This window comes from Zootoca vivipara, chromosome 17 (assembly GCF_963506605.1).
Source record: "Zootoca vivipara chromosome 17, rZooViv1.1, whole genome shotgun sequence".
NCBI lineage: Eukaryota > Metazoa > Chordata > Lepidosauria > Squamata > Lacertidae > Zootoca > Zootoca vivipara.
In genome coordinates this window covers 4,923,003-4,946,573 of record NC_083292.1, presented here as the reverse complement: position 1 = coordinate 4,946,573, position 23,571 = coordinate 4,923,003, and the positions used below count along the sequence as shown (strand labels likewise).

Genomic DNA, 23,571 nt, shown 5'->3' with positions numbered 1-23,571 from the left:
CTTGGTCAACAGCCTGCCCACTTCTAACCTAAAATGTCAAAAGGAGCCATAAAACACACACCCGTCTCTTTGTGTGAGGGTGTTATTATTTTTTAAAAGTTTTATCATTTTCAATTTTACAAAATTTGAACATTAACATTTACCAAATCACAAACCATACATCTTAACATCATCTTCCCTTCCACCCCCCTTCCATAGTTTGTTTTAATTACCTTTTACTGCTGCATATTGTGGTTATTCCATATCCCCCCCCCCCCGTTTTATCTCAATTTACTTTACACTGCTGAATTTACTCTAATCTTGCTAACATCCTGATTTGTTCACAATAGTTTTTTTCAAATATTCATCAAAACTTTTCCAATCTTTTTTTAAAAAACTCTTTCTTCCTGGTCTCTTATTCAACTAGTTAAACTAGCCATTGCTGCAAATTATTCTGAAGGGGTTGCATAACTCCATACCCTCGAGCATCTCTCTGATGAAAATAGGAACATCCTAAGGAAATGCGGGACGTTCCAGGATCAAATCAGAAACTGTCCCTGGAAAATAGGGACACTTAGAGGGTCTGCAAATATATCCCCTTATTTACACTGTAATCTCCTCAGGGCAGAGACCTGCCACACTTTCCCCACATTTTGATTGATGTAAACTAACACTAGCTTGGTTCATACAGAAACAACAAGCCATGATCTAGTGTTACAAGAATGAGCTTTCAAGGGAATGGTGGGCTTCTTTCTCCCCTCCCATCCTGGACCCCGATCGTGCCACACCTGGTTTGAGGCCAGTCATATGTTTGTCAAAACTGGCAAACTGGTTTGTGATCCTGAGAAACCAGGAATGAAATTTAGAATGAATCCCTGGCCTGCCATGATTTCTGAATCAGATTGTTAAGCCTTGGTTTTCATCCCAGTTTAAAGTACCCCGTGCAGGTTTGGTTTTTTTTTTAATTATGTGTTTAATTTATTTTTATTAAAGATTTTCTTAGTTTACAAAAGTACATGCCTTATCTCTTTTTTTAGGTTGTACAGTCTTTCTTACAAATCAGTTACATTTGTTGTGAGACATTCTTTGGCGATCCCTCGTAGCCGAGTAAGATTGTCTTCCATAAACACGGTTTTAACAGTGAGTCCGTAAGTGACTGTGGAGGCCAATTCTGGACCCACACGTCCTTCCACAGTGGGGACATTGGTTCCCGGGCAGGAGTTGATCACAGTGTGGATTTGCCAAGCGTGCTTTCCTCTTAGCACGTTTCTCCCTTGCATCCTGAGTTTGAGTTTCTTCAAAGCCCATGACACCTTTGGTAAAGGTTGTTCTCCAACTGGAGTGCTCGCAGGCCAGTGTTTTCCAATTGTTGGTGTTTATACTACATTTTTAAAGGTTTGCCTTGAGACAGTCTTTAAACCTCTTTCGTTGACCACCAGCATGACGCTTTCCATTTTAAAGGACGGAATAGAGTAGTTGCTTTGGAAGACGATAATCAGGCATCCGCACAACATGACCAGTCCAACGAAGTTAATGTTGAAGAATCATTGATATTAGTTTGCCTGTCTTCCCAAGTGATGTGTAAGATTTTTCAGAAACTGTTGATGGAATCTTTCGAGAAGTTGGAAATAGTGTTTGTAAACAAGCATTTTGGTTTCCCTGTGAATGTCCTGGTCCTCAAACATTCTGCACTTCAAGTGTTGAGTAAAGTATAAGGTTGGGAAAGAAGAGGGGAGGAGAGGAGGGGTGTGGGTGGGGAGGTTTCTATTCTTTTATAACAGGGGGCAGCAAACTTTTTCAGCAGGGGGCTGGTCCACTGTCCCTCAGACCCTGTGGTGGGCCAGACTATATTTTGAAGGAAAATAAAAATGAACAAATTCCTATGCCCCACAAATAACCCAGAGATGCATTTTAAATAAAAGGACACATTCTACTCATGTAAAAACATGCTGATTCCCAGACTGTCCATGGGCTGGATTTAGAAGGCAATTGGGCTGGATCCAGCCCCCGGGCTTTAGTTTGCTTACCCATATTTTATATAGTGTGCGTGTGGGGTTTTGGGTTAGTGTCAACTGGGTGGTTGTTGTTGTTTAGTCGTGTCCGACTCTTCGTGACCCCATGGACCAGAGCACGCCAGGCACTTCTGTCTTGCACTGCCTCCCGCAGTTTGGTCAAACTCATGTTCGTAGCTTCGAGAACACTGTCCAACCATCTCGTCCTCTGTCGTCCCCTTCTCCTTGTGCCCTCCATCTTTTCCAACATCAAGTTCTTTTCCAGGGAGTCTTCTCTTCTCATGAGGTGGCCAAAGTCTTGGAGCCTCAGCTTCAGGATCTGTCCTTCCAGTGAGCACTCAGGGCTGATTTCCTTCAGAATGGATAGGTTTGATCTTCTTGCAGTCCATGGGACTCTCAAGAGTCTCCTCCAGCACCATAATTCAAAAGCATCAATACTTCGGCGATCAGCCTTCTTTATGGTCCAGCTCTCACTTCCATACATCACTACTGGGAAAACCATAGCTTTAACTATACGGACCTTTGTCAACTGGGTAGGTTCTCTATTTATTACATTTCCTTGGTAGTGAGAGGGGTTGGGGGCCCATGGTGTGGTTGGTTGCAGTGGGGTTTGTTTGCATTTGTGAGGGGGCGGAGGGCTTGTCGGGTCAGGTAAGCCAGATTGATTCTTATGCTGTCAGTGGGTTCCTATTGCTGCCTTGTTGGGCTGTGCTGTGTGTGTGTGATAAAGGGGAGCCATACTGGGGTGAAGGCATCCTCTTCTATTTGTTCCTGCGTCAGTTTCATTTTTCTGGTTAGTTTTTCTAATAAGGCTGTTTCCCGTACAATTTGGTACCCTTGGTCCATGCTTACTCCTGACAGGTCTCTCCAGTGTCTGGCTGAGGCTTCTGGCTGCTGAGAGTAGGTGGGCTATGAGCTCTGTATATAATGTGAGTGGCCATTACAATCTTGGAAGGTGTTCAGTAGGGCCAGTGACTTCTAATACCTGTTTAGTTATTTTGCAAGCACCCTGCACAATTGATGGCGATGTACAAAGCAGCAGAAATTCTTCCTCCTTTGTTGAGCTGCAAAGCACTTTGGGGGGGGGATAGATATCCCTCCCCAGAAGAAAGAGACTGCATACAAAATGCACAGAGAGTAAACTGGAAAAATAATTTTAATTTTCTAGTTTCATTTTTAGTCATCTTAGCAATTATTTTCAAACTAGAATAGGTAAAAATCCTTCAACAGAAAAGTGATTAAAAAACAAGCAACCAGCCCACCCAAACCAGGTAGTACGCATCACAGAGCCAAATCTACTTATTACTGTATGACAATTGTCAACTCTGTCCTTCCCAAGATACATCAAATAATATTTGTGTACATGGTGAGAAATTGCTGACAAAATCCCATAGAACTTGCAAAGGACCCCCCCCCCGCCCCCCCAAATCTTTGGCAAAACCATCAACTGATAAAAATTGCACATTTGAAAAAATCCCCCCCCCCAATGTTGCAAACTCATCTATACAATCGTAAAAAGTTACATTTATGAATAAGTTACCATCATAATGGCTCATTAATTAATTGATTAATTAGGGGCTAGAACTGTGTGTTTGTCTAGACCAGGAGTGGAGAAACCTTTCCAATCCAAGGAGTGTGTTTCCTCATGGACACCCCCCTTCCCCTCTCTATCCATGCAAGCGAGCAAGCGAGCAAGCAAGCAAGCAAGCAAGCAAGCAAGCAAGCAAGCGGTGCTTCCTCACCATTCAAGGACATATTCCAGCCAGGCAAAAGCACAGCAGGATGGGTGAGGAGTGGGGCCTGTGGGGAGCCTGCACAGCCTGTTCTGGAAGCCCACCTTTGGCCCTCCTGGCCCAGATTGCCCAGGCACATTTTGCATAGCTTCTGGGGAAATGAGAGAAGTCCACATTCCTGTCCTATACCCCCAAGAGGAGGACTTATTAAAAACCACCACCAGAGCCATTGCTTTGATCTTGTGAACCAGGGACGGGGAGCTTGTGGTCCTCCAGCTGTTGCTGGACTACAACTCCCATCATCCCTGACCACGAGCCTTACTGACTGGGGCTGATGGGACTTGGAGTCCAATATCGGGAATACCACAGACTCCCCCACCCCAGATTCTGCATCACATTTCAGGACAGCTTACAGCACAACTCTAAGTCATCTTGAATTCAAGGGGCATCCGGCCTCAGGGATGTGTTTAGGATCGCAGCCTCAGTCCTTCCAACACAGGATTTCAAGGCGCACTGCATTTTGGATTTAGTGATGTCATGCCAAGTGATGCTGTGATGTCTCGGACTGCCTGGCCTGCTGTAGAGATCCCCTGCTATGGGAATAAGGGTGACCAAGTGGGTATCTGGTGTGTGTGAGAAACTTAGTGCAAAATAAATTGCAGGTGAACTAGGTCAGGATTCAGGGGAGGCCCTTTTTCATGTGCCTCGTCCACGAGAGGTCCAGAGGGTAGCAGTCCTGCTTGTGGGACGCTCTCCCCAGGGAGGCTTGCCTGGGGTTTTCATTACTGTACATATTTTTAGGTGTCAGACAAAAACCATTTCTCTTCGGCTGATTGTCATTCTATGGCTTTTTCAATCTGTTTGTTTTGTATTGTATTTCACATTCTGATTTTCTATTTTTCTGTTGTGAACCACCCTGGGATCTTTGGATGAAGGGCAGCATACACCTTTAATTAATCAATTAATTAATAATAATAATAATAGCAGCAGCAGAGGACCTCCATCACTGACTGGCAGCTGGCTCTTGATGCGAACTTTCACTGTGCCAAAAGGGATGCAGGGAGGGGGCATGGATCTCAGGAGAGGAAGGTCCGGCCCAACGGCAGAATAAATATTTATTATAGCTGTTGTCAAGCACAGGCTTTGAATAGGCAAAGTCACAGGTCCAATCACCAGCGCCTCCAATTAAAATATTATCAGGAGATGGGAAAGGCCAGGTGGTTGGCAAGAGAGCCACTGCCAGCCAGAGCAGGCAATATTGGGCTAGATGGACCAAAGGTCTGACTCAAAACAAGGCATGTCCATGCACCTAGGTTCTCAGGTGCTGCGTGTATTGCTGGCCTTGTTTAAAGCAGCAACTTTTGCCCCACCCCTTTCGTGCTGCACCTGAGGCAAATTCCAGGTTCCGCTGACTTTCAATATATTCAGCAACGACCTCAAGGTGAACACAGGGGAGAATAAAGAGTCCCCGGTTATCTTGGGGCTCTTTGCAACTCACTTTGCTGTTGGGTTTCAGATCCAAAGTGGCTTACCATCACCTGAGGAAAGCCCAGTTGTGCAAATATGCCGTAAAAACATTGCTACATGGCATGAAGAACAGCAACAGACCTACTATGATTTTGTGTTGAAGTCTGCATTCCAAACACCCTGCATTTATTTATTTTTAAAAAGGTTACAGGCTTAATCTGAAGGCAGAGCTCATTAAGATGATCTCAACACCTTCAAAATACACCCCGTATTGGCTCACTGGTCTCTTGCAGTGTAAAAGGGAGTGAGCTTATACAGTATCTTATACAGTCTTTTTTTGTCCGTGCCCCCCACCTGATACTCATCATAAAAGAGGGGAAATGAAATCAACAGAAGCCCCTGGCAGCACCTTCTAAGTTCATAGAGTCATCAGGTGTATGAAAAGGCCACTGACCCAGATAGGTAGGTACACATACGTTGCATGCAGAAGGAAAACAGGAGTGAATCACTATTTTAAAGTGAAGCCAAAAGACTGGCACCCTGCTGGCTACAGCCCCCTGCCGTATCCCTTTTCAGAGGACAGATGTGTACCAGACAACCCCATCCATCACTTGTTTTGCCTCGACTCTCTCTGAGGAAAGGTTATATATTTCTTTCCTCTGCATCCTTCTCTTCAAACATCAGGTTTGTGGCTTCTGCCAAAACTGAACTGTCAAACATTTTACGATACAAGGCTGTGACCCGAATTGCATGGTGCAGTGAGTCATACAGCCTTCCCAACATGCTGCCCTCCAGATTTTTCGGACCACAACTCGCACCAGTGAAGACATCGCTTGGCAGGTGGTGAGAGTTGTGGTCTGAAACATCTCCAAGCTACCTGGCTGCTGTTGCCTGGCTTAGCAAGACCGTGCAGATCTCTCCATGCAGGCTCCCAGTACGTTTCCGAGCACAATTCAAAGTGTTGGTGCTGACCTTTAAAGCCCTAAACGGCCTCGGTCCAGTATACCTGAAGGAGCGTCTCCTCCCCCATCGTTCTGCCCGGACACTGAGGTCCAGCGCCGAGGGCCTTCTGGCGGTTCCCTCGCTACGAGAAGCAAAGCTACAGGGAACCAGGCAGATGGCCTTCTCGGTAGTGGCACCCACCCTGTGGAATGCCCTCCCACCAGAGGTCAAAGAGAACAACAACTACCAGACCTTTAGAAGGCATCTCAAGGCAGCCCTGTTTAGGGAAGCTTTTAATGTTTGATGGATTTCTGTATTTTAATATTTTGTTGGAAGCCGCCCAGAGTGGCTGGGGGAACCCGGCCAGATGGGCGTGGTATAAATAATAAATTATTATTATTATTATTATTATTATTATTATTATTATTATTATTATTATTATTATCCTGGAGAGAAGTCAGCAGCCACTTTCCTCCTCCCCGGTCCATTTCGCTGCAGACCTACTGCTCTTGGCTAGAGGCCATGGTTAGCAAGAAGAGGGCTGAACCCCAAGGCTCCGTGTGGGCGACCTGCTCAGCCAAAACTCTGGCTTGGCTCAGCGTGGCAGCACAAAGGACCGGGAAGAGCAAAGCGGGTGCGAGCTCCTCTCCAGGAAGTTTGGGCTGTGTGTCCTGTGAACTTGCTCTTTCGGTTGTGTTTGCTGCAGGCTAACATGACTCCTCCTAAGCTCTTTAGGAAGCTAAAAAAAATGCATTTGTAACACTGTCTTCAACCCCAAGCTACACAAATAGAGCTAGGATGAAGCCCTGCAGAGATTGGAGGGAGGAAGAGGGGTCCGTTTCCTTGTTGTTGTTGTTGTTGTTGGGCCAGGCAACCAGCAAGTTCGGCAAAAAAAAAATGGGCACCTGCTTCTCCTTTTGGGTAACGGGAATCTGGGGAGTAGGAAGAGACCTGCAGCGTCCCTCAGTTGCTCTGCTGGGGAGGGTTTCTCCTCCTGGGCTCATCTCCTCCCTTTTCGCTCTCTCTGCAAAACCCAGCCTAGGAGAGGAATGTGTGAGATCCACAGAGCGGATCCCACAAGCGCCAGCCACATTCTAACAACAGCCTTCGTTGGTAAATTGTCATGAATGCAAAAAACAAAAATAATAAAAAATATATCGGAAGAGCACTAGGAGAGGGAGAGAAATGGAATGAGTTCAGGTGGCTTCTAAAGGAACGTAGGAAGAGTCACTTCAACTAGCTCTATATTGTCTACATCAGGGGTGGCCAACTCCAAAGAGACTGCGATCTACTCACAGAGTTAAAAAGTGGCAGTGATCCACCCCCTTTTGGGGGGTTCAGGTCAAAGTTGTTAAGCTTTTTTAGGGAGGAGGAAAGCCCCATTTTTAGGGGTTCAGGTCAAAGTTGTTGAGATTTTTTAGGAAGGAGGAAGGCCCATTTTTAGGGATTCAGGTCAGAGCTGTTGAGCTTTTCTGAGGTGGGAGGAAAGCCCTCTTTTTTTGGGGGGGGGGGTGAAAGGCTAAAATGTTGAGCATTTTTTAGGGGAGCCAAAGTTGTTGAGCTTCTTTGGGGGGGGGAGCCAGTGATCTACCACAGATGTCCAGTGATCTACCGGTAGATCACGATCTACCTGTTGGACGTGCCTGGTCTACATCATTGGCCCCCGCCCCCTGACCACTTAAAAATTGCAGAGCATCTGGACAGACCACTGTGCTAAATGCTGCAAGAGTTTTACTTGCATTTTATTGCCTCTTTCCCTGCCCTTATATATTGTATTTAATGGTATAGCGATTTGATTCCAAAGAACGCAAATTGTAATACAATGAAATGCAGTATATAGGAAATAAAAGCAGTCATAAAAATACACATTCAATGCAACGCCTCCTGTCTTTAGTCACAAAGCCACAGTCATGCTGCAGAACCACCTGAACAGAGTTTGTGAACCCCTGATCTACGCTGCCCAGGAGAGGATCTCTGGGGTTTTAAGCAGCAACGCCTGGAGGTGTCGGGGATTGAAGCTGCAGCCTTCTGCATGCAAGGCAGGTGTTCCTCCTACTTGAGTACATAAAAAATTGGTGCTGGCATCTACTGATTTCAAGTATTTTTCCAGCCCTGCATAGGGAAGTTTACTAGCTCAGTGAAGATGCACATAATTTAGGGTGTCTCCTTTTTTAGTACAGGTGGGGAGCCTTTTATCTAAATCCGACTCTTGCATTTTTCATTATCTCTCTTATCATGATGAGGGCCATTTTGTTTGTGAAAAAAAATATGGTTAACGATGAGGGCTAGAGACTTTAAAAAGAAAAAGAGTATGTAAGTGAGTCAGCACAGCCAAGGGTCAGGAATGATGGGCGCTGTAGCTTAGCAACACCTGAAGGGCTTCTGGTTCCTCACCCCTTTTCTAGAGGCAACGCCATCACACAAAGAACACAGTACTTTGATAACACACACACACACACACACACACACACACACACACACATCCTGAAATAACCCTCCAATTCAAACACATCCCGCATTCCAGGCTCCCATCACAAGCACTGAAGAGATTTGCCCAGAACTCTGAGCACAGCAGTGTTTTGACACTCCAAAAACGAAGCAATGAGGATTGCCCCTTAAGAATAAAATAAAAATAGAACACAAAAATACATTTCAAAGCCTTCTTGATAAACACTTCTATACAGAGACTTCAGTGTGCCAAAAAGTAAACGCACATCAGTTCCAAAAGTTTAATGTTCCTAAAGAACCTGAAAATATTTTCCAAGACACCACAGAAGAGGTTGCATAAGGAAGAAAAAAATACAGCTAGTAGCTTTCAGATTCCTTACTGCAGGGATAGGGAGCATGTGGCTGTCCAGATGCTGATGGACTCCCAACTCCTGCCAGCCCCAGCCAGAATGGCCAATGGTCAGGGATGATGGCGGTTGTAGTCAAGCAGCACCTAGAGGGCCAGATTCCCTTCGCCAAATTACAGATCAGAATCCGATTCATACATTTTTGTTTTTGTTTTAAAGAGTGGTATATAAATGATATAAATTAGGTACTCTCATTTCGGGACCAATTGTTGATCCAAACCAGGCATCCCCAAACTTCGGCCCTCCAGATGTTTTGGACTACAATTCCCATCATCCCTGACCACTGGTCCTGTTAGCTAGGGATCATGGGAGTTGTAGGCCAAAACATCTGGAGGGCCGCAGTTTGGGGGTGCCTGATCCAAACATTTCCCCAAGCTATTTAAATAATAATATATATTCACTTCTGGAGCCAAGTGAATAGTCTAGAAACATCTATGGTTACAGCAGACTTCCTCCCTCAACCTGACGCCCTCCAGGTACTACAGTTCCCACCACCCCCAACTGCAGTCCAACAGTCTCTGGAGGGCAGCTTTACTCCAGCGTTCACTTCAGTAGTAAAAGAGTAAAAAGTGCTTCACTTCTGCAAGTTAACCTGCTGCAGGAATACACTGCCAAAGCAAGTGTATCGTCAGTTGCTGAGGGGAAATGCAAGGCACTTTGGAAGAGAAAACAGACCCAAAACGAAAAGTGGAACTCCCCGATTTCTTCAAACCGGACGGACAGCAACGCTGATGAGCTGGAGCTCCAGACCCTCCTAGACTGTCTTTCAAGCATCCCAGGCAGAAATAAACAGCAGTTAATTAGTCCCAGAGAGTCCAGCAGTAATTTTAACACCAAACGTCCACTTCAAAGTCCTGTTAAGTCCAGCAGTAAATTTTTTTTGGGGGGGGGAGAGAGAGAGAGCGAGAGAGAGCGCAAGGACAAAGCACATCCACTGCCTTCCTTCCCTCTTGCCATCAAAGAGCACAGCACACCAAAGCAAACACCAGTTTTGCATCTGACGAAGCCGACTGCAGTTCCTGGAAGCTTCTGTCATAATAAATGTGTTGGTTGCTTTTAGGCAGCCACAACACCGTATGTTGTTTTGCTGCCAACACGTGAACACACGGGTCCCTCTGGAAAAGTGGTTTTAAGGAATTGCTATAGGCAGAATTTGACAAGGGATCCATCCTGCACAGGCAGCCTCCACCTGGAGCCACCCCCAGATGTCAGTCTAACACAGGGGTCCCCAAACTTACGTTGCCGAGGGCCAGTGCCGCCAGCGCCAATTGTGCTGTGGGCCGGAGCACGTGGGAGCGTGCACCCATACGCGTGTGCACACGCGATTTCCAGCACACTTCCGGGTCACGGGAACAGCAGAAATAGCTTGTGCGCATGCGCATGGGCCTCCTCCGACCCAGAAGTGTGCCGGAAATTACGCTTGTGCATGTGCACAAGCTATTTCCGATGCTCCAGCGACCTGAAAGTGGGGAGCCGCGCCGTTAAGAGCACACGGCAGCAGTGGGCGGCAGGGGGTGCCAGGGGCCGCATAAAAAAGCCTCGCAGGCCGCATCCGGCCCCCGGGCCTTAGTTTGGGAAAGCCTGGTCTAACAACATCTGGAAGGCACCAGATGTTGGTGAAGGTTGCTGTGGGTCATCAGGGGGTGAAGCCAAACCTTTGGGAACAACCCACAATACCTACTGGAACCAAGTATGTGCAACTGAAACAATCACATATTCGTATTTTCTTCCTGTTTACCATGGCCTCCCTTGCTGTTTCCCCATGCCTATTTTGAGCTGAAAAGCCCCGTGGCAAAGGGCTTTCTAAAGCACCATGTGCAGAGGTCCAAAGGAAGGACCTTAGCTCAGGGGCAGAGCATCAATCCCCGCCATCTGGGACTGGCACAGACTTCTGTTTGAAACCCTGGGACTCTGCAGAGCTGCTGCCAGGAAGAGGGGGCAATATTGCGCCAAACTGAAAACTACTCTGCCCAGTGACAAGGCAGTTTCCTGCATTTGCCCATGTGGCAGCGGTCTTTGTGATGAAGGCCATGAAAGCCGGGGAAAGATTTATGGATGATAAAAGTAAAGACCCCTTCATCGTCTGTTTAACTCGTTGCTTGTTTTCCTTCTCTTCCTGTTTTGTGGGATGAAGGTTTCGTTGGGATAGCATGTAATGAATTTTAACATTTTTAATGATTGTTGTGTTGATATTTGTGTACAGGCATGGTCCTCACAATAAACAGTTTTGTACTGTATATTTCCTGCATTTATTTCTTTGCTTTAAATTAAACACTGCATTTCAAATCCCCAAAATGACTCACAACAGTCTTTAATTCTGGGCTATAGTGTTCCCCCAGGGAAGCTCTGCTGGGAACGGAGCCTGACCCTCAGGAACAGGCAGAAGAACACTTTGGCTCTTAAGCCAAATACACTTTCTCCCAAAGGTAAACAAGGGCTTTGGTTCTATGGGTGGGAAGCACAGGACCAACGGTCTGCACACACTGCAGAAACAGAACCAGTTTGCCAAGGCTATTTTAACCAAGGCAGTGAAAATGGTTGGATATTTGCGGTGCAGCTGCCGAGGTGGTCAAGTGATGCCATTACTAGCTGCCACTGGAAGAGTCCTGTATAAAAGTTCTAGCATAACAAAATCTCCAAGCAGCAAGACTCAAAAGGAATTTGGGACACTTCCAAAATGCAAATTCCTTAATGAAGGGAACAATTAACTTCTGACCCAGGGACAGCACTGCCTATAGCAATTCCTTGCTGCCATGGTATTCTCCATTCTAACACCGGGGGTGGGGTGGGGGGATCGCTCTTACTTTCTCCAAAAACCCAGGGGTGGGGTGGGAGCCTGGGGGCTTCCTGATGATGTCACTGGACTCCCACTCCCATCGTCCTTCCCGACCATTGGGCCATGCTGGCTGAGGCTGATGGGAGCTGAAGCCCAATAAACAGCCAGGTCTCTCCATCCCTGTTCTACAATCTTCTATGCTTACGTGCAAGTAAGCTCACTACGTTCAAAGAGGCTCACTCAAAGGTAAGTAAAGTTAGGATGTGCTGGCCTGGAATATAAACGAGCTGGAAATATTTAAAACAAACAAAGCCAAAATGTGTTCAGAGATGACCCATGTTTTGCAGGAAAGAACGCCAAATTCTGTATAAGTTCTGCTAACTTAAAGCCAATGTGCTCAGTTTCTCTACCTACGGTATTCAATTTTGCTTCAACTCAAGTGAACTGAAGAGTTAAATAGAACTGAAAAGTTAAATAGGCCTGCAGCCTAGAACTCTCTCTCTCTCTCTCTCTCTCTCTCTCTCTCTCTCTCTCAAGTCATGGTACTTGGAAACTGAATTTTCGGGCTAAGAGCTTTTCTGTCCTCCAGGGAGATGTTGCCTGGAGCTGTGTGCCCACTTCTTACTTGTCTCCTGGGGTTTTAAGAAACCCAGGATCACGCCAAAAACAAAAGATTGCTCCTTGATTCTCTCAAGTAGGTTTGCATTCAGGTCGCTACAACATGAATCTGACAAGCAAACACCTCCCCCCCCCCCCCGGGACATTGCTAGTTACTAAACATGTCAAAGTAAAATGCTGCACTTCCTTACAACCTCTAACTTCCTCCCTTCTCCCCACAGGCCCACCCCCCAACCTGACAGAATGTCCATTTCCCCTCATGATGGATCAGCGTCGAAAGACAAGGATCTGGACGACAGGTCAGGAGGCGGCAGGAGGAGAGATTCCAAATTCCCCTCTCCAGCACCTGAACCTCAGGGTGCCAGTCCTTCAAAATACTGCAAGAACAGCACATTGAATCATTACAGTACTGTTATTTTTAAAAGCACTAGAGAGCTAGGATGCAGTACTACTAATCTGTCTTTCCAGGCCAGCCAAATTCATGAAGAAGGGAGTCAACAGAACACAGTAGAAACATTTGGGCTGGCTTTAAAAACAACAAAAACAAAACTTTCATAGTTTGAGTATCTATGCAAAATGGCTGCCCGGAGGCGGGAGGGTGTCGCCTCTGTGGTCTAGCTGATCCTGGAGCCGCGCGAACTCGGCCAGTTCGTTCAGTTCCTGGAACTGGCGGTCCGTCTTGTGAGTTACCAATGACCGGTAGAAGTGGACCGCAAACACTATGAAAATTAGCCCAAAGGGAACCATGATGGAGGTTGAGGTGATGGCCGCAGCCTCGCCAGCGGAGATGGTCTCAGTGATGTTGCTGGCCTTCCCGCCTTCGGCGGTCTTCTTCTTCAACGGGTGGAACTTCACCCAGCAGAGGAGGACCACCTCGGCCAGGAAGAGCAGAGTCCCAATGACGGTGGAGAAAGCCCAGGCCAGCTCGATGTGGCGGTGCATGCGCTCGTGGGGGGACTCCTTGACCGAGTTGAGGTTGTGGACGTTGCTGACGGCCTCGATGTTTGGGAGGATGCAAGTGCTGACCATCAGGGCAAAGAGGTGGACGGCCACCAGCACCGTCGTGCAGGCACTGAAGGCGATCAGGAGTCCCGGTGGGTAGTCGTGGTCAGCATCCAGCTGGACTTCCACCATGGCCACCTGGGAGGCAGGGGAGAGAAAAGGCAGCAACAGGTCACAGAGTATCCCGGCAGCAGTTCAGCCCTTGGACCTAAGAGCCAGGGCTTCTCGAACTTTTTTCTCTGGGGCACAATTTCAGGGTAACAATTTGCTTGCGCCATACTGAACTGTTTTATTGCTAAGGAAGGCATTGGGAAACAGAAAGAAGCAACTCCTGGCAGTGCTTGGTTTATAACATGAAACACAACAACTTTATAATATGGTCATGAGACACCCAGAAAGGATAGAACAGAAGAAGATGAATCATTCCAAAAATCCCTGTTCACAACAGTATGTCGTGGAGATAGCTAATGATAAATAAGGATAAACAAGGTTTTTCTTAAAAAAAAGAAAATATTGCAATGTAATGGAATGTGTACTAGAAACAACTAGGAGAATAAAGCAGGAAGAAGACGAAATCTTGGACGCACCAAGAACTGAGTGTGGGAGACCAATTTTTGGAAAAATTGTATTAAATTTGTTTTGATTTGTGGCTAATTTCGTAAAATTTGGAAAAACAAATAAAAACAATTTGGAAACTGGTTGGCCGCCCACTCTGCAAACCGCCCGCCCCCCCGGCCACACTGCCTCTACAGAGGCCTCTTGGTGTATAAGAGGTGATGCTGGTCTCCTCCCACCCATATTCACGGTGTGCATCTTTATTTCTCCCTTGTTCCTGATGTACATCTTCCCTCACCTCTTCTTCCTGGGGAGGAAGGCCTTTGGTGGTTTGCCTCAGGCGCCAGCATGTCTTGGGCCGATCCCACCTTTGTCCAGCTTCCATCCATGCATGCCTCTCTGTCCATTTGGGCAAGCGAGAGGAATTGCCGGAGCTCGAAGACTCAAGCATGGTCCATTGCAGAGCTAGCAAAGGGTGTGGGCTGCGGGGAGTCCGGAGGGCCAAGAAAAGGGGCCTCAAGGGCCACATCCAAGCCACAGCATGAAACCTGGGCTGTGCCAGAGCCCGGCATGGAGGCATCCCATGTTCCAATCTCACTAAACCCAAAGAGGCCGCAGTTTGGCCAGTAGCCGGAGAGACATAGCTGCCAAGTCTCCCGTATTCCCTGGGAAACCCCCGTTTTTCCAGCTGTTCCCAGCCGAAAAAAATGGATTTTTTTGTTTTTCCCCGGTTTATTCTGGCGCGGTGGCCATTTTGGAACTGGGCGGAGCATGCTCAGAAGCGATTTTTGATGCTGCTCTGCCCAGTTCCAAAATGGCTGCAGCGCGACTGCTGGTGCAGCGGCCATTTTGGAACAGGGCAGAGCAGCATCAAAAGTCGCTTCTGAGCATGCTCCGCCCAGTTACAAAATGGCTGCAGCGCTACTTCCGCTCCGCTACTTCCAGTCCAATCCCTTATTTTTCAGGCAGGAACTTGGCAGGTATGCGGAGAGAAGACTGCTGGGACTCCTCTCCCCGCCTTTGAGTTGAGATGACAGAAAGGAGGATATTTACATAGTTGAAAGAGGCTCTCACACATGTCTCCAATTGCGCCTCAGAAGATACCACACCCAACCATCTTCCACGCCATGTGCTTTCTCTCGTGCCCAACTGCATTTGCCAGCCTGGACTACAACTCCCACCAGCCAGCACAGCTACAGTCCCAAAACATCTGGAGGGTACCAGGTTGGCAAAGGCTGCTTTCTGCAGAGGAAGCCACACATAAAGCAAACTTAAGGAACACTTTCCCATCACCCATTAACACAACCTCCTTCTGCTTTGAAAGCTCCACAGTTAAAGGCTAAGAATTGTCTTTTTTGCCAGAGCTGGCACAGAAGCTGGGTTTATCAAAGGAAGTGCCCCTCCCAGTGCAGAGATGGAATACTTGGCATTCCACAAGGGCCCCTCCTGCCCATCCAGCAAGGCAGGGAGGTCCTGGTAGAGGGCGGAACAGGAGGGGGCAAGGTTTGCTTTGTAAGTCTCTAGCACGGCATTTCCTGGACTTCCAAAGAGCCTGGAAACCTTAAGTAAATGCCAGGAGATTGCTCACTTATGGAATACCACTGTCGGAGGTAGCCTTCTCAGAACACCCTGCCCAGGGAAGTTTGCCTGCCATCCTCCCAACTGGCTTTCAAGCAGCAAGAGGAAACCAGTGTGGTGTAGTGGTTAAGAGCAGTAGACTTGTAATCTGGGGAACAGGGTTCGTGTCTCCGCTCCTCCACATGCAGCTGCTGGGTGACCTTGGGCTAGTCACACTTTTCTGAAGACTCTCAGCCCCACCCACCTCACAGGGTGTCTGTTGTGGGGGAGGAGGGGAAAGGAGATTGTTAGCTGCTTTGAAACTCCTTCGGGTAGTGATAAAGCGGGATATCAAATCCAAACTACTCTTCTTCTTCTTCTTCTTCTTCTTCTTCTTCTTCTTCTTCTTCTTCTTCTTCTTCTTCTTCTTCTTCATCCAAGGCGTTTCCCAACATAATCTTGAGTTAAGCAGTAATCAGTTGCCCCCCCCTTTTTTAAAAAAAAAAAAGCCTTTAAAACTTGTTGTTTAGTTGTTTAGTCATGTCCGGCTCTTCGTGACCCCATGGACCTGAGCACGCCAGGCACTCCTGTCTTCCACTGCCTCCCGCAGTTTGGTCAGACTCATGTTCGTAGCTTCGAGAACACTGTCCAACCATCTCGTCCTTTGTCGTCCCCTTCTCCTTGTGCCCTCCATCTTTCCCAACATCAGGGTCTTTTCCAGGGAGTCTTCTCTTCTCATGAGGTGGCCAAAGTATTGGAGCCTCAGCTTCAGGATCTGTCCTTCCAGTGAGCACTCAGGGCTGATTTCCTTCAGAATGGATAGGTTTGATCTTCTTGCAGTCCATGGGACTCTCAAGAGTCTCCTCCAGCACCATAATTCAAAAGCATCAATTCTTTGGCAATTAGCCTTCTTTATGGTCCAGAGTTTCTAGCTTTCTCTAAATCCAGCACATGTTTGCAATTTGATCTCTGGTTCCTCTGCCCCTTCGAAATCCAGCTTGCACTTCTGGGAGTTCTCGGTCCACATACTGCTTAAGCCTGCCTTGTAGAATTTTAAGCATAACCTTGCTAGCGTGTGAAATGAGCACAATTGTGCAGTAGTTGGAGCATTCTTTGGCACTGCCCTTCTTTGGGATTGGGATGTAGACTGATATTCTCCAATCCTCTGGCCACTGCTGAGTTTTCCAAACTTGCTGGCATATTGAGTGTAGCACCTTAACAGCATCATCTTTTAAAATTTTAAATAGTTCAGCTGGAATATCATCACTTCCACTGGCGTTATTATTTGCAGTGCTTTCTAAGGCCCATTTGACTTCACTCTCCAGGATGTATGGCTCAAGGTCAGCAACCACACTACCTGGGGTGTACAAGACATCCATATCTTTCTGGTATAATTCCTCTGTGTATTCTTGCCACCTCTTCTTGATGTTTTCTGCTTCTGTTAGGTCCTTTCCACTTTTGTCCTTGATTATGGTAATCTTTGTACGAAATGTTCCTTTCATATCTCCAATTTTCTTGAACAGATCTCTGGTTTCTCCCATTCTGTTGTTTTCCTCTGTTTCTTTGCATTGCTCATTTAAGAAGACCCTCTTGTCTCTCCTTGCTATTTTTTGGAAATCTGCATTCAATTTCCTGTACAGTGGCACCTCGACTTATGAACGACTCGACAACTGAATTTTTCGACTTACGAGTGGGGCAAATGGCCGCACACTTACGAATTTCTCGACATCTGAACGGAAACTGCGGCGGTTTTAGATAGGGTTTTTTCGACTTGCGAATTTTTAGATGGGGTTGCTTCGACTTACGAATTTTTCAGTTTCCAATGTATTCCTATGGGAAATCGCGTTTCCAATGGCGCTTTTCGACTTACGAATTTTTCGACCTACGAAGGTGCCTTCAGAACGGATTAAAGGGGTAACCACTGTATCTCTTTCACTATCTCCCTCGCATTTTGCCTGCCTTCTTTCCCCCCCCCCCGCTATTTGTAAGGCCTTAGTTCTTCAGGCACTCTGTCCACCAAATCTAAATCCTTAAACCTGTTCCTCACTTCCACTGTATTCATAAGGGATTTGATTTAGATTGTGTCTTACTGGCCCAGTGGTTTTTCCTTTCCTTTCTTCAGTTTAATCTGGAATTTTGCTATAAGAAGCTGGTGATCTGAGCCACAGTCAGCTCCAGGTCTTGTTTTTGCTGACTGTATAGAGCTTCTCCATCTTTGGCTGCAGAGAATATAATCAATCTTATTTCAATGCTGCCCATCTGGTGATGTCCATGCGTAGAGTCGTCTCTTCTGTTGTTGGAAAAGAGTGTTTGTGATGACCAGCTTGTTCTCTTGACAGCCTATGCCCTTCTTCGTTTTGAACTCCAAGGCCAAACTTGCCAGTTATTCCTTTTATCTCTTTAGCATTTCAATCCCCTATAATGAGAAGAACATCCTTTCTAGAAGGTGCCGTAAATCATAGAATTGGTCAATTTCACTTTCTTCAGCACCGGTAGTTGGTGCACAAACTTGGATTACTGTGATGTTAAAAGGTCTGCCTTGGAATTGTATCGAGATCATTCTATCATTAATGAGATTGCATCCCAGTACGGCTTTTGCCACTCTTTGTTGACTATGAGGGCCACTCCATTTCTTTCCTAATTGTTTGTTTGATTTATATACCACCCTTCATCAAAAGATTTCAAGGCAATTCAAAATGGCACCCAGTTTTTTTCAAACATCTTCCAAAATCTGCTCTTTGATTTCAGGAATTATCATGCGGAAACTTTTATACATACATATAAATGATCTTTATTAAGTTTTCATTTGCAAAATACCACAAGAGCACCAGCCAGGCTCAAAGTACTTCAAAACTAAGTGCTCCCCACCAATCTTGAGTCAGTCAATTCTCTTTTCCATGCAAACCAGAAAGTGACCTCTCCAGACAACAGAACAGCTCCCCCCCCCTAATCTCTGTGGCTACAATCTCCTGGGGGGACATGGACACCATTAGACAGTTGAATGCGGATGCGTACTCTGTCTGTTTCCCTCCCACCCACCCTCCACCTCTGTGCGGCCCCGGGTGCTGGCAACTCATGCTACACCACTGCCCTATTGACAGAAATGGACCATGTTCCCTTTGCTTGCACAATACCTTCATTTTGTATGCGAGCTTCTCCAAATGTGCTTTGTGCGCCAAACTACCCATTCAGACCCCTTGCCCTCAGTCCCCTCACTATGCAATCAGCATCTCAAATGTGAAATGAAGGGAAGCCTTTACAGCTCTGTGGTTCCACACTATCGCCTGATGCCCTATGAGGAGACAGTTTGCCCACATGGGGTAATGTTCCTGAAGATTTACCCCACCACTTACTGATTTGTCCAATCTATGAGCACTTAAGAGCAGTCTTGTTTAAAAATTTACACCTCTCAGTTGAGAAATAGATGGGATATTTTATTAACTTTTTATTAGGGGACAGGTCGCCCTATACCTCTGAAAAAGTAGTCTGTTTTGCTTCTAGAGTGGCAATTTGGAAGGAGAAAATTTGTGGGGATGACAAGTTAAATTCTTCAGGGGAGCAAACTCTTATCTGACAGAATGTCTGGTTTGAATAATTATTTTAACTGTTTACAGGTAGGTAGCCGTGTTGGTCTGACGTAGTCAAAACAAAATAAAAAAAATCCTTCCAGCAGCACCTTAGAGACCAACTAAGTTTGTTATTGGTATGAGCTTTCATGTGCATGCACACTTCTTCATATACCGATATCTGAAGAAGTGTGCATGCACACGAAAGCTCATACCAACGACAAACTTAGTTGGTCTCTAAGGTGCTGCTGGAAGGAAATTTTTTTATTTTAACTGTGTCATATATTCTATTCCGGTTTTTATTCTGTTTTATGTATTTTGTAATAGCTTAGGCTAAACAAACAATTTCTGTAGATCTGTTGATACCAGATTCTGGTTTTAAACTTTCTCCAAAAATGTGCAATGGTGGCCCTTGCAGCCAAAAGGAAATGCAAAATCAGCTCGTGGTGTTTAGGTTCTCTATTCCAGTCTCTGAACAGATGCAGAAGAACCAATTCTGCATAGAGGATAACCACTTGTGGAGCTGTTGTAGAGAACTCCTCAAAAACCTTCCCCCAATCTTTCTGGATTTCTGCCTGGGAAAAGCTTTGGAAAAAAGGAATGAAATTTCCAGCATGTTATGCCTTAAAAGAAAACTATTGCAAGATGATATCTAGATGGTATTTAACCCCAAAGAAGCTAGCTCAAATGTACAAAAATGGATCAAACAGGTGTTGGAAATGTAAGGACTAGGAGGGGTCATTCTATGATATGAGGTGGACCTGCAGGAAAGCAAAGGCCTTTTGGGACATGATATATAATGAAATTAAGATATTTTTTTTTAAAAAAAGTGAGGCCATACTAGACAGCGAAATCCCAAAGAAAGCCTCAACGGTATTTATGTATGTGTCTACAGTGGCAAGGATTCGCTATGCACAGAAATGGAAGGAGAGAACATTTTCAAAGGAAGAATTGCTGGTGAAAATCTTGGAACATGCAGATGGCAAAATTGATGGCACTGATAAAAGATACAAATTTAGAATCTTTTAAACAAGACTGGAAACGGGATTTGGAGTGTAAGAAAATAGCAGAATATACAGGTATTAAGAAACATGTTAAAAAGGATGAAATTAGATAACATGGAAACTTAAAAGATAACTGTTTGCAATTTGGGTTATAAATATTGATGTTGGGTGAGCAGGAAGTCACTAGTTTTGTTAAATGGGAATATAATTGTTGAGTAACAAATATAACTTGTTATAGTATATGGGAAAAAAAGATTATTTTTAAACAACCTCTGATCTGGAGCTTGAAACTGAAGATGCTCCCATCGTGGAAAACCTCAGGAGTTGTCCAAATGCATAGTGAGCAGAGAAACAATATATATAGGGGATTAAAATTTATTAGTTGCCATGTGCCGGAACTACCAGGTGACATAGACAAAACACTGATCAAAACATAAAACAGCAAATACAACTTTTAATAAAACACAGCAAAGTCCAAGTACTACAAAGCTAGAGAATATAAGAATACCTTTAGAGCCCCAAATCAATCACTACCAGATAAACTGAGGACAAGGTAGTTATTATTGAAACCATCAACGTAATAAAATATGTTAAAATGGTTAAAATGCCCAGAAGGAGGGTGTCTGCCTTTTCGGCAATCAGTGATTTAAGGCAGGCATCCCCAAACTGCGGCCCTCCAGATGTTTTGGCCTACAACTCCCATGATCCCTAGCTAACAGTGGTTGGGGAAGATGGGAATTGTAGTCCAAAACATCTGGAGGGCTGAAGTTTGGGGATGCCTAATTTAAGGGGTTGGATTATATGATCTTCCTGCTCTAGAATTCTATGCTTCAATGAATCACATTCGGTTCCTTTAAAATGTTCTATATTTTATTGGAGGAAGGAAAAATGTAGGATATTGGGTGGGGGTGGGGGCATCACAGCACACATCCTTTTAAAAAACAAAACAAGGCCAGCCTCCAGTTGGCTAAACAGCAACCAATTCTCCCTGTTACAGGAACAGGACTCCTTGCCAACGACTCGAGCTCACTTCTATGTGGAACAATAGTCTTATACAATGAAAGCCTGCAGTTGGCATAACGGGGCCTCCCAACTGGCAGCACCAGCTGAGAAAGTGGAAAACACTTCTTAAGGATGCTTTTGGGCAGAAGCGTTTGCTGGTGCCTTGGACAAAAGCCAGCATCACTTTGCTTGGAGAGGCGTTTGGGATGTGACGCACTTATCACAAGGGTGCCCTCCGGGAAGCAGGCAGAAACCACTTTCAACCACAGACAATAATGGGCTGTGCATAGTAAAAAAAGCACAGGAAATTGAAACCTCCCAAAACTGACGCAGGCAGATGCTTCCGTTGTTTCTGCTGAGAAAAACCAACAAGCTCTTGGGTGATTTGGAAGAACCCAAGTACTGTAGACCTCATTCCCAGAGGCTGGAGAACACTGTACTCCACAGAATGAGGTTACCAGGCTGGCTTAAGCCAATGGTCTTTGACTGGTGGGAAAGGATCTTTTACTGCAGGGTGTGGGGTAGAACATCCAGTCTGCAGGCCAGATTAAGCCCCCCTCAGTCGTCCCCTTTTGGCTCACAGGGCCATTTTGGCCAAGCTACAATGTCCTATATGCCGTGGGCCAAAGGGACCTGAATGGGGCACCATACAACACTCAAAGATTAGCTTTGTTGGGGCTTACATAGCTCCATACGCAGTGCTGTGCAAGTCTCAAAGCAGGTCACCTGGCAACATGTGAAGTCAGGTGACTGGCAGGAGGGTGGCCCTGCTCACCTGTAAAAGTTGGCCCGCGGCACATGGAGAGAGCCAGCTCCTGCTGTCTGCTCTACTGGGCTACTGATCTAAGGCACAGGGCTGTCTTAAGTGCCCCTGGCGCCATGGTGCGCCGGATCTCTCCGGCGCCCTTCCGCCCTGTTTCCCAGGGCGGTGGGCGGGGCGCTGCTGCACGGCGGGCGGGCAGGCAGGCACAGCGCGATCTCTCCGGAGCCCTCCCGCCCCGTTTCCCAGCGCGGTGGGCAGGTGGGCGCCGCGCACAGCTGCGCAGTGGACCGGCCGGCCGGCGGGCGCAGCTCGCAGCGCCCTCCTGGCGGGCCGGCGCCATGGTGCCCTGCGCCACCGGGGGTCTACGTAGAGCCGGCCCTGCTAAGGCAAATCACAACAGCAGCAATACAGCTATACAAACATATGGTTAATAAAAATAGAAATAAGGCCACCAGTGCATGTCTGGGTGCATCTAGGATGTAAAAAGCTGAAGGATACTAGTTAAGGGCAAAGAAAATTGACATAGACTGCTACTTTATCAAGTTTGCCCACATCTCGCTTGAATGGAGAGCAGAGTTGGAAGCTGCTAATGATTTCAATCAGAAGACAAATAAAGCTTTTAGCTGGTTTAATCAATGGGTCCCCCTGGTCGCCCCCCCCCCCGGAGGATCTTTCAATGCTGCTGCTTTAGGGGATGAAAAAAAATCAATTGAAGACAGCTTCTCTTTCCAACAACGAGCAGCTGCTTTAGTTTCTTAAACACAAAAATCCCTCACACTTCCTTCCACATTTCAGAAACTATGAAGCAAAATGAATGAACAAACAAACAAAACTCCAGGGGGAACAAGACTGAGATTTTGCTGTGGACATTTAAATCTAAACAGTCTAACTAAGCAACTCATCAGTCAGAAGGCAGACAATTCACCAACTGAAACTTTAAGGGAGAGGCATTTACTTGGAAAAGAAGCCAGCCAACTGACAACGAAGTTAATCAGAAACCAAAGTTACATTCTGGGTCCCACTTGCCCCTTGGCTCCTTACTGCAGGACTCGGGAGCAAGTCAATGGCCATCAAAGTCAATTAACCACCAAAGCCCTCCAGTGCTTGGGGGTCCTGGGGGTCTAAAGCTCTACTTCCTCCTGCATGAACCTGGCCTTGGGCAATACACACCTTGATTGTTCTCTGTCTCAGGCAGCAAAATCCCTTGGACCAGGAATATCTTATCAGGAACAGGGCGCTTTGGGTAGCAGCACCATTTATCATTTTTCATGGTTTCCCCAGGAAGGCTTGCCTGCGACCGAATTTCATGTTCTCCCAAGTTCTTTTTTTTGCGCAAATCTTCTATATCTTTAACATTGCTGCAGAGTTTGTTTTTTAAAAAAACTGCAACTCTACTGTTTTAATGTATTATTGTTTGGTTTTCTGAAGCAGAAATACTGTATATTCCTGAGTATAAGACTACTTTTTTAACCCAGGAAAATCTTCTCAAAAGTTGGGGGTCGTCTTACACGCCGGGTCGTATTTCTTATAGGGCGAGTATATATCAAGTTCTATATTTTAACTGGAAAAGTTGGGGGTCGTCTTATGCGCCCAGTCAACTTATATGCCCAGTCGTCTTATACGCCAGAATAATTTCACATTAATGTTCCCATCCTAAGCACATTTTCTCTGAAGTAAGTTCTGCCTGATTTCGATGCAGTTAGCTTTCCTGCAAGAACGCTTAGGGTGGATCTACACACA

At 46.0% G+C, this 23,571-nt stretch overlaps 1 protein-coding gene across 3 annotated transcripts in view; it reads right to left on the bottom strand.

Annotated features, from left to right (window-relative positions):
* Positions 1-5,392: 5,392 nt before the first annotated feature.
* Positions 5,393-23,571, bottom strand: part of LOC118075638 (calcium release-activated calcium channel protein 1) — a 30,996-nt gene continuing 12,817 nt past the window's right edge. For all 3 annotated transcript variants that reach the window (XM_060269262.1, XM_035097730.2, XM_060269263.1), the window contains one exon: positions 5,393-13,522. In XM_060269262.1, the coding sequence (XP_060125245.1) occupies positions 12,950-13,516 (567 nt within the window). In that variant the 5' untranslated portion in view covers positions 13,517-13,522 and the 3' untranslated portion in view covers positions 5,393-12,949. The remainder of the gene's footprint in view (positions 13,523-23,571) is intronic.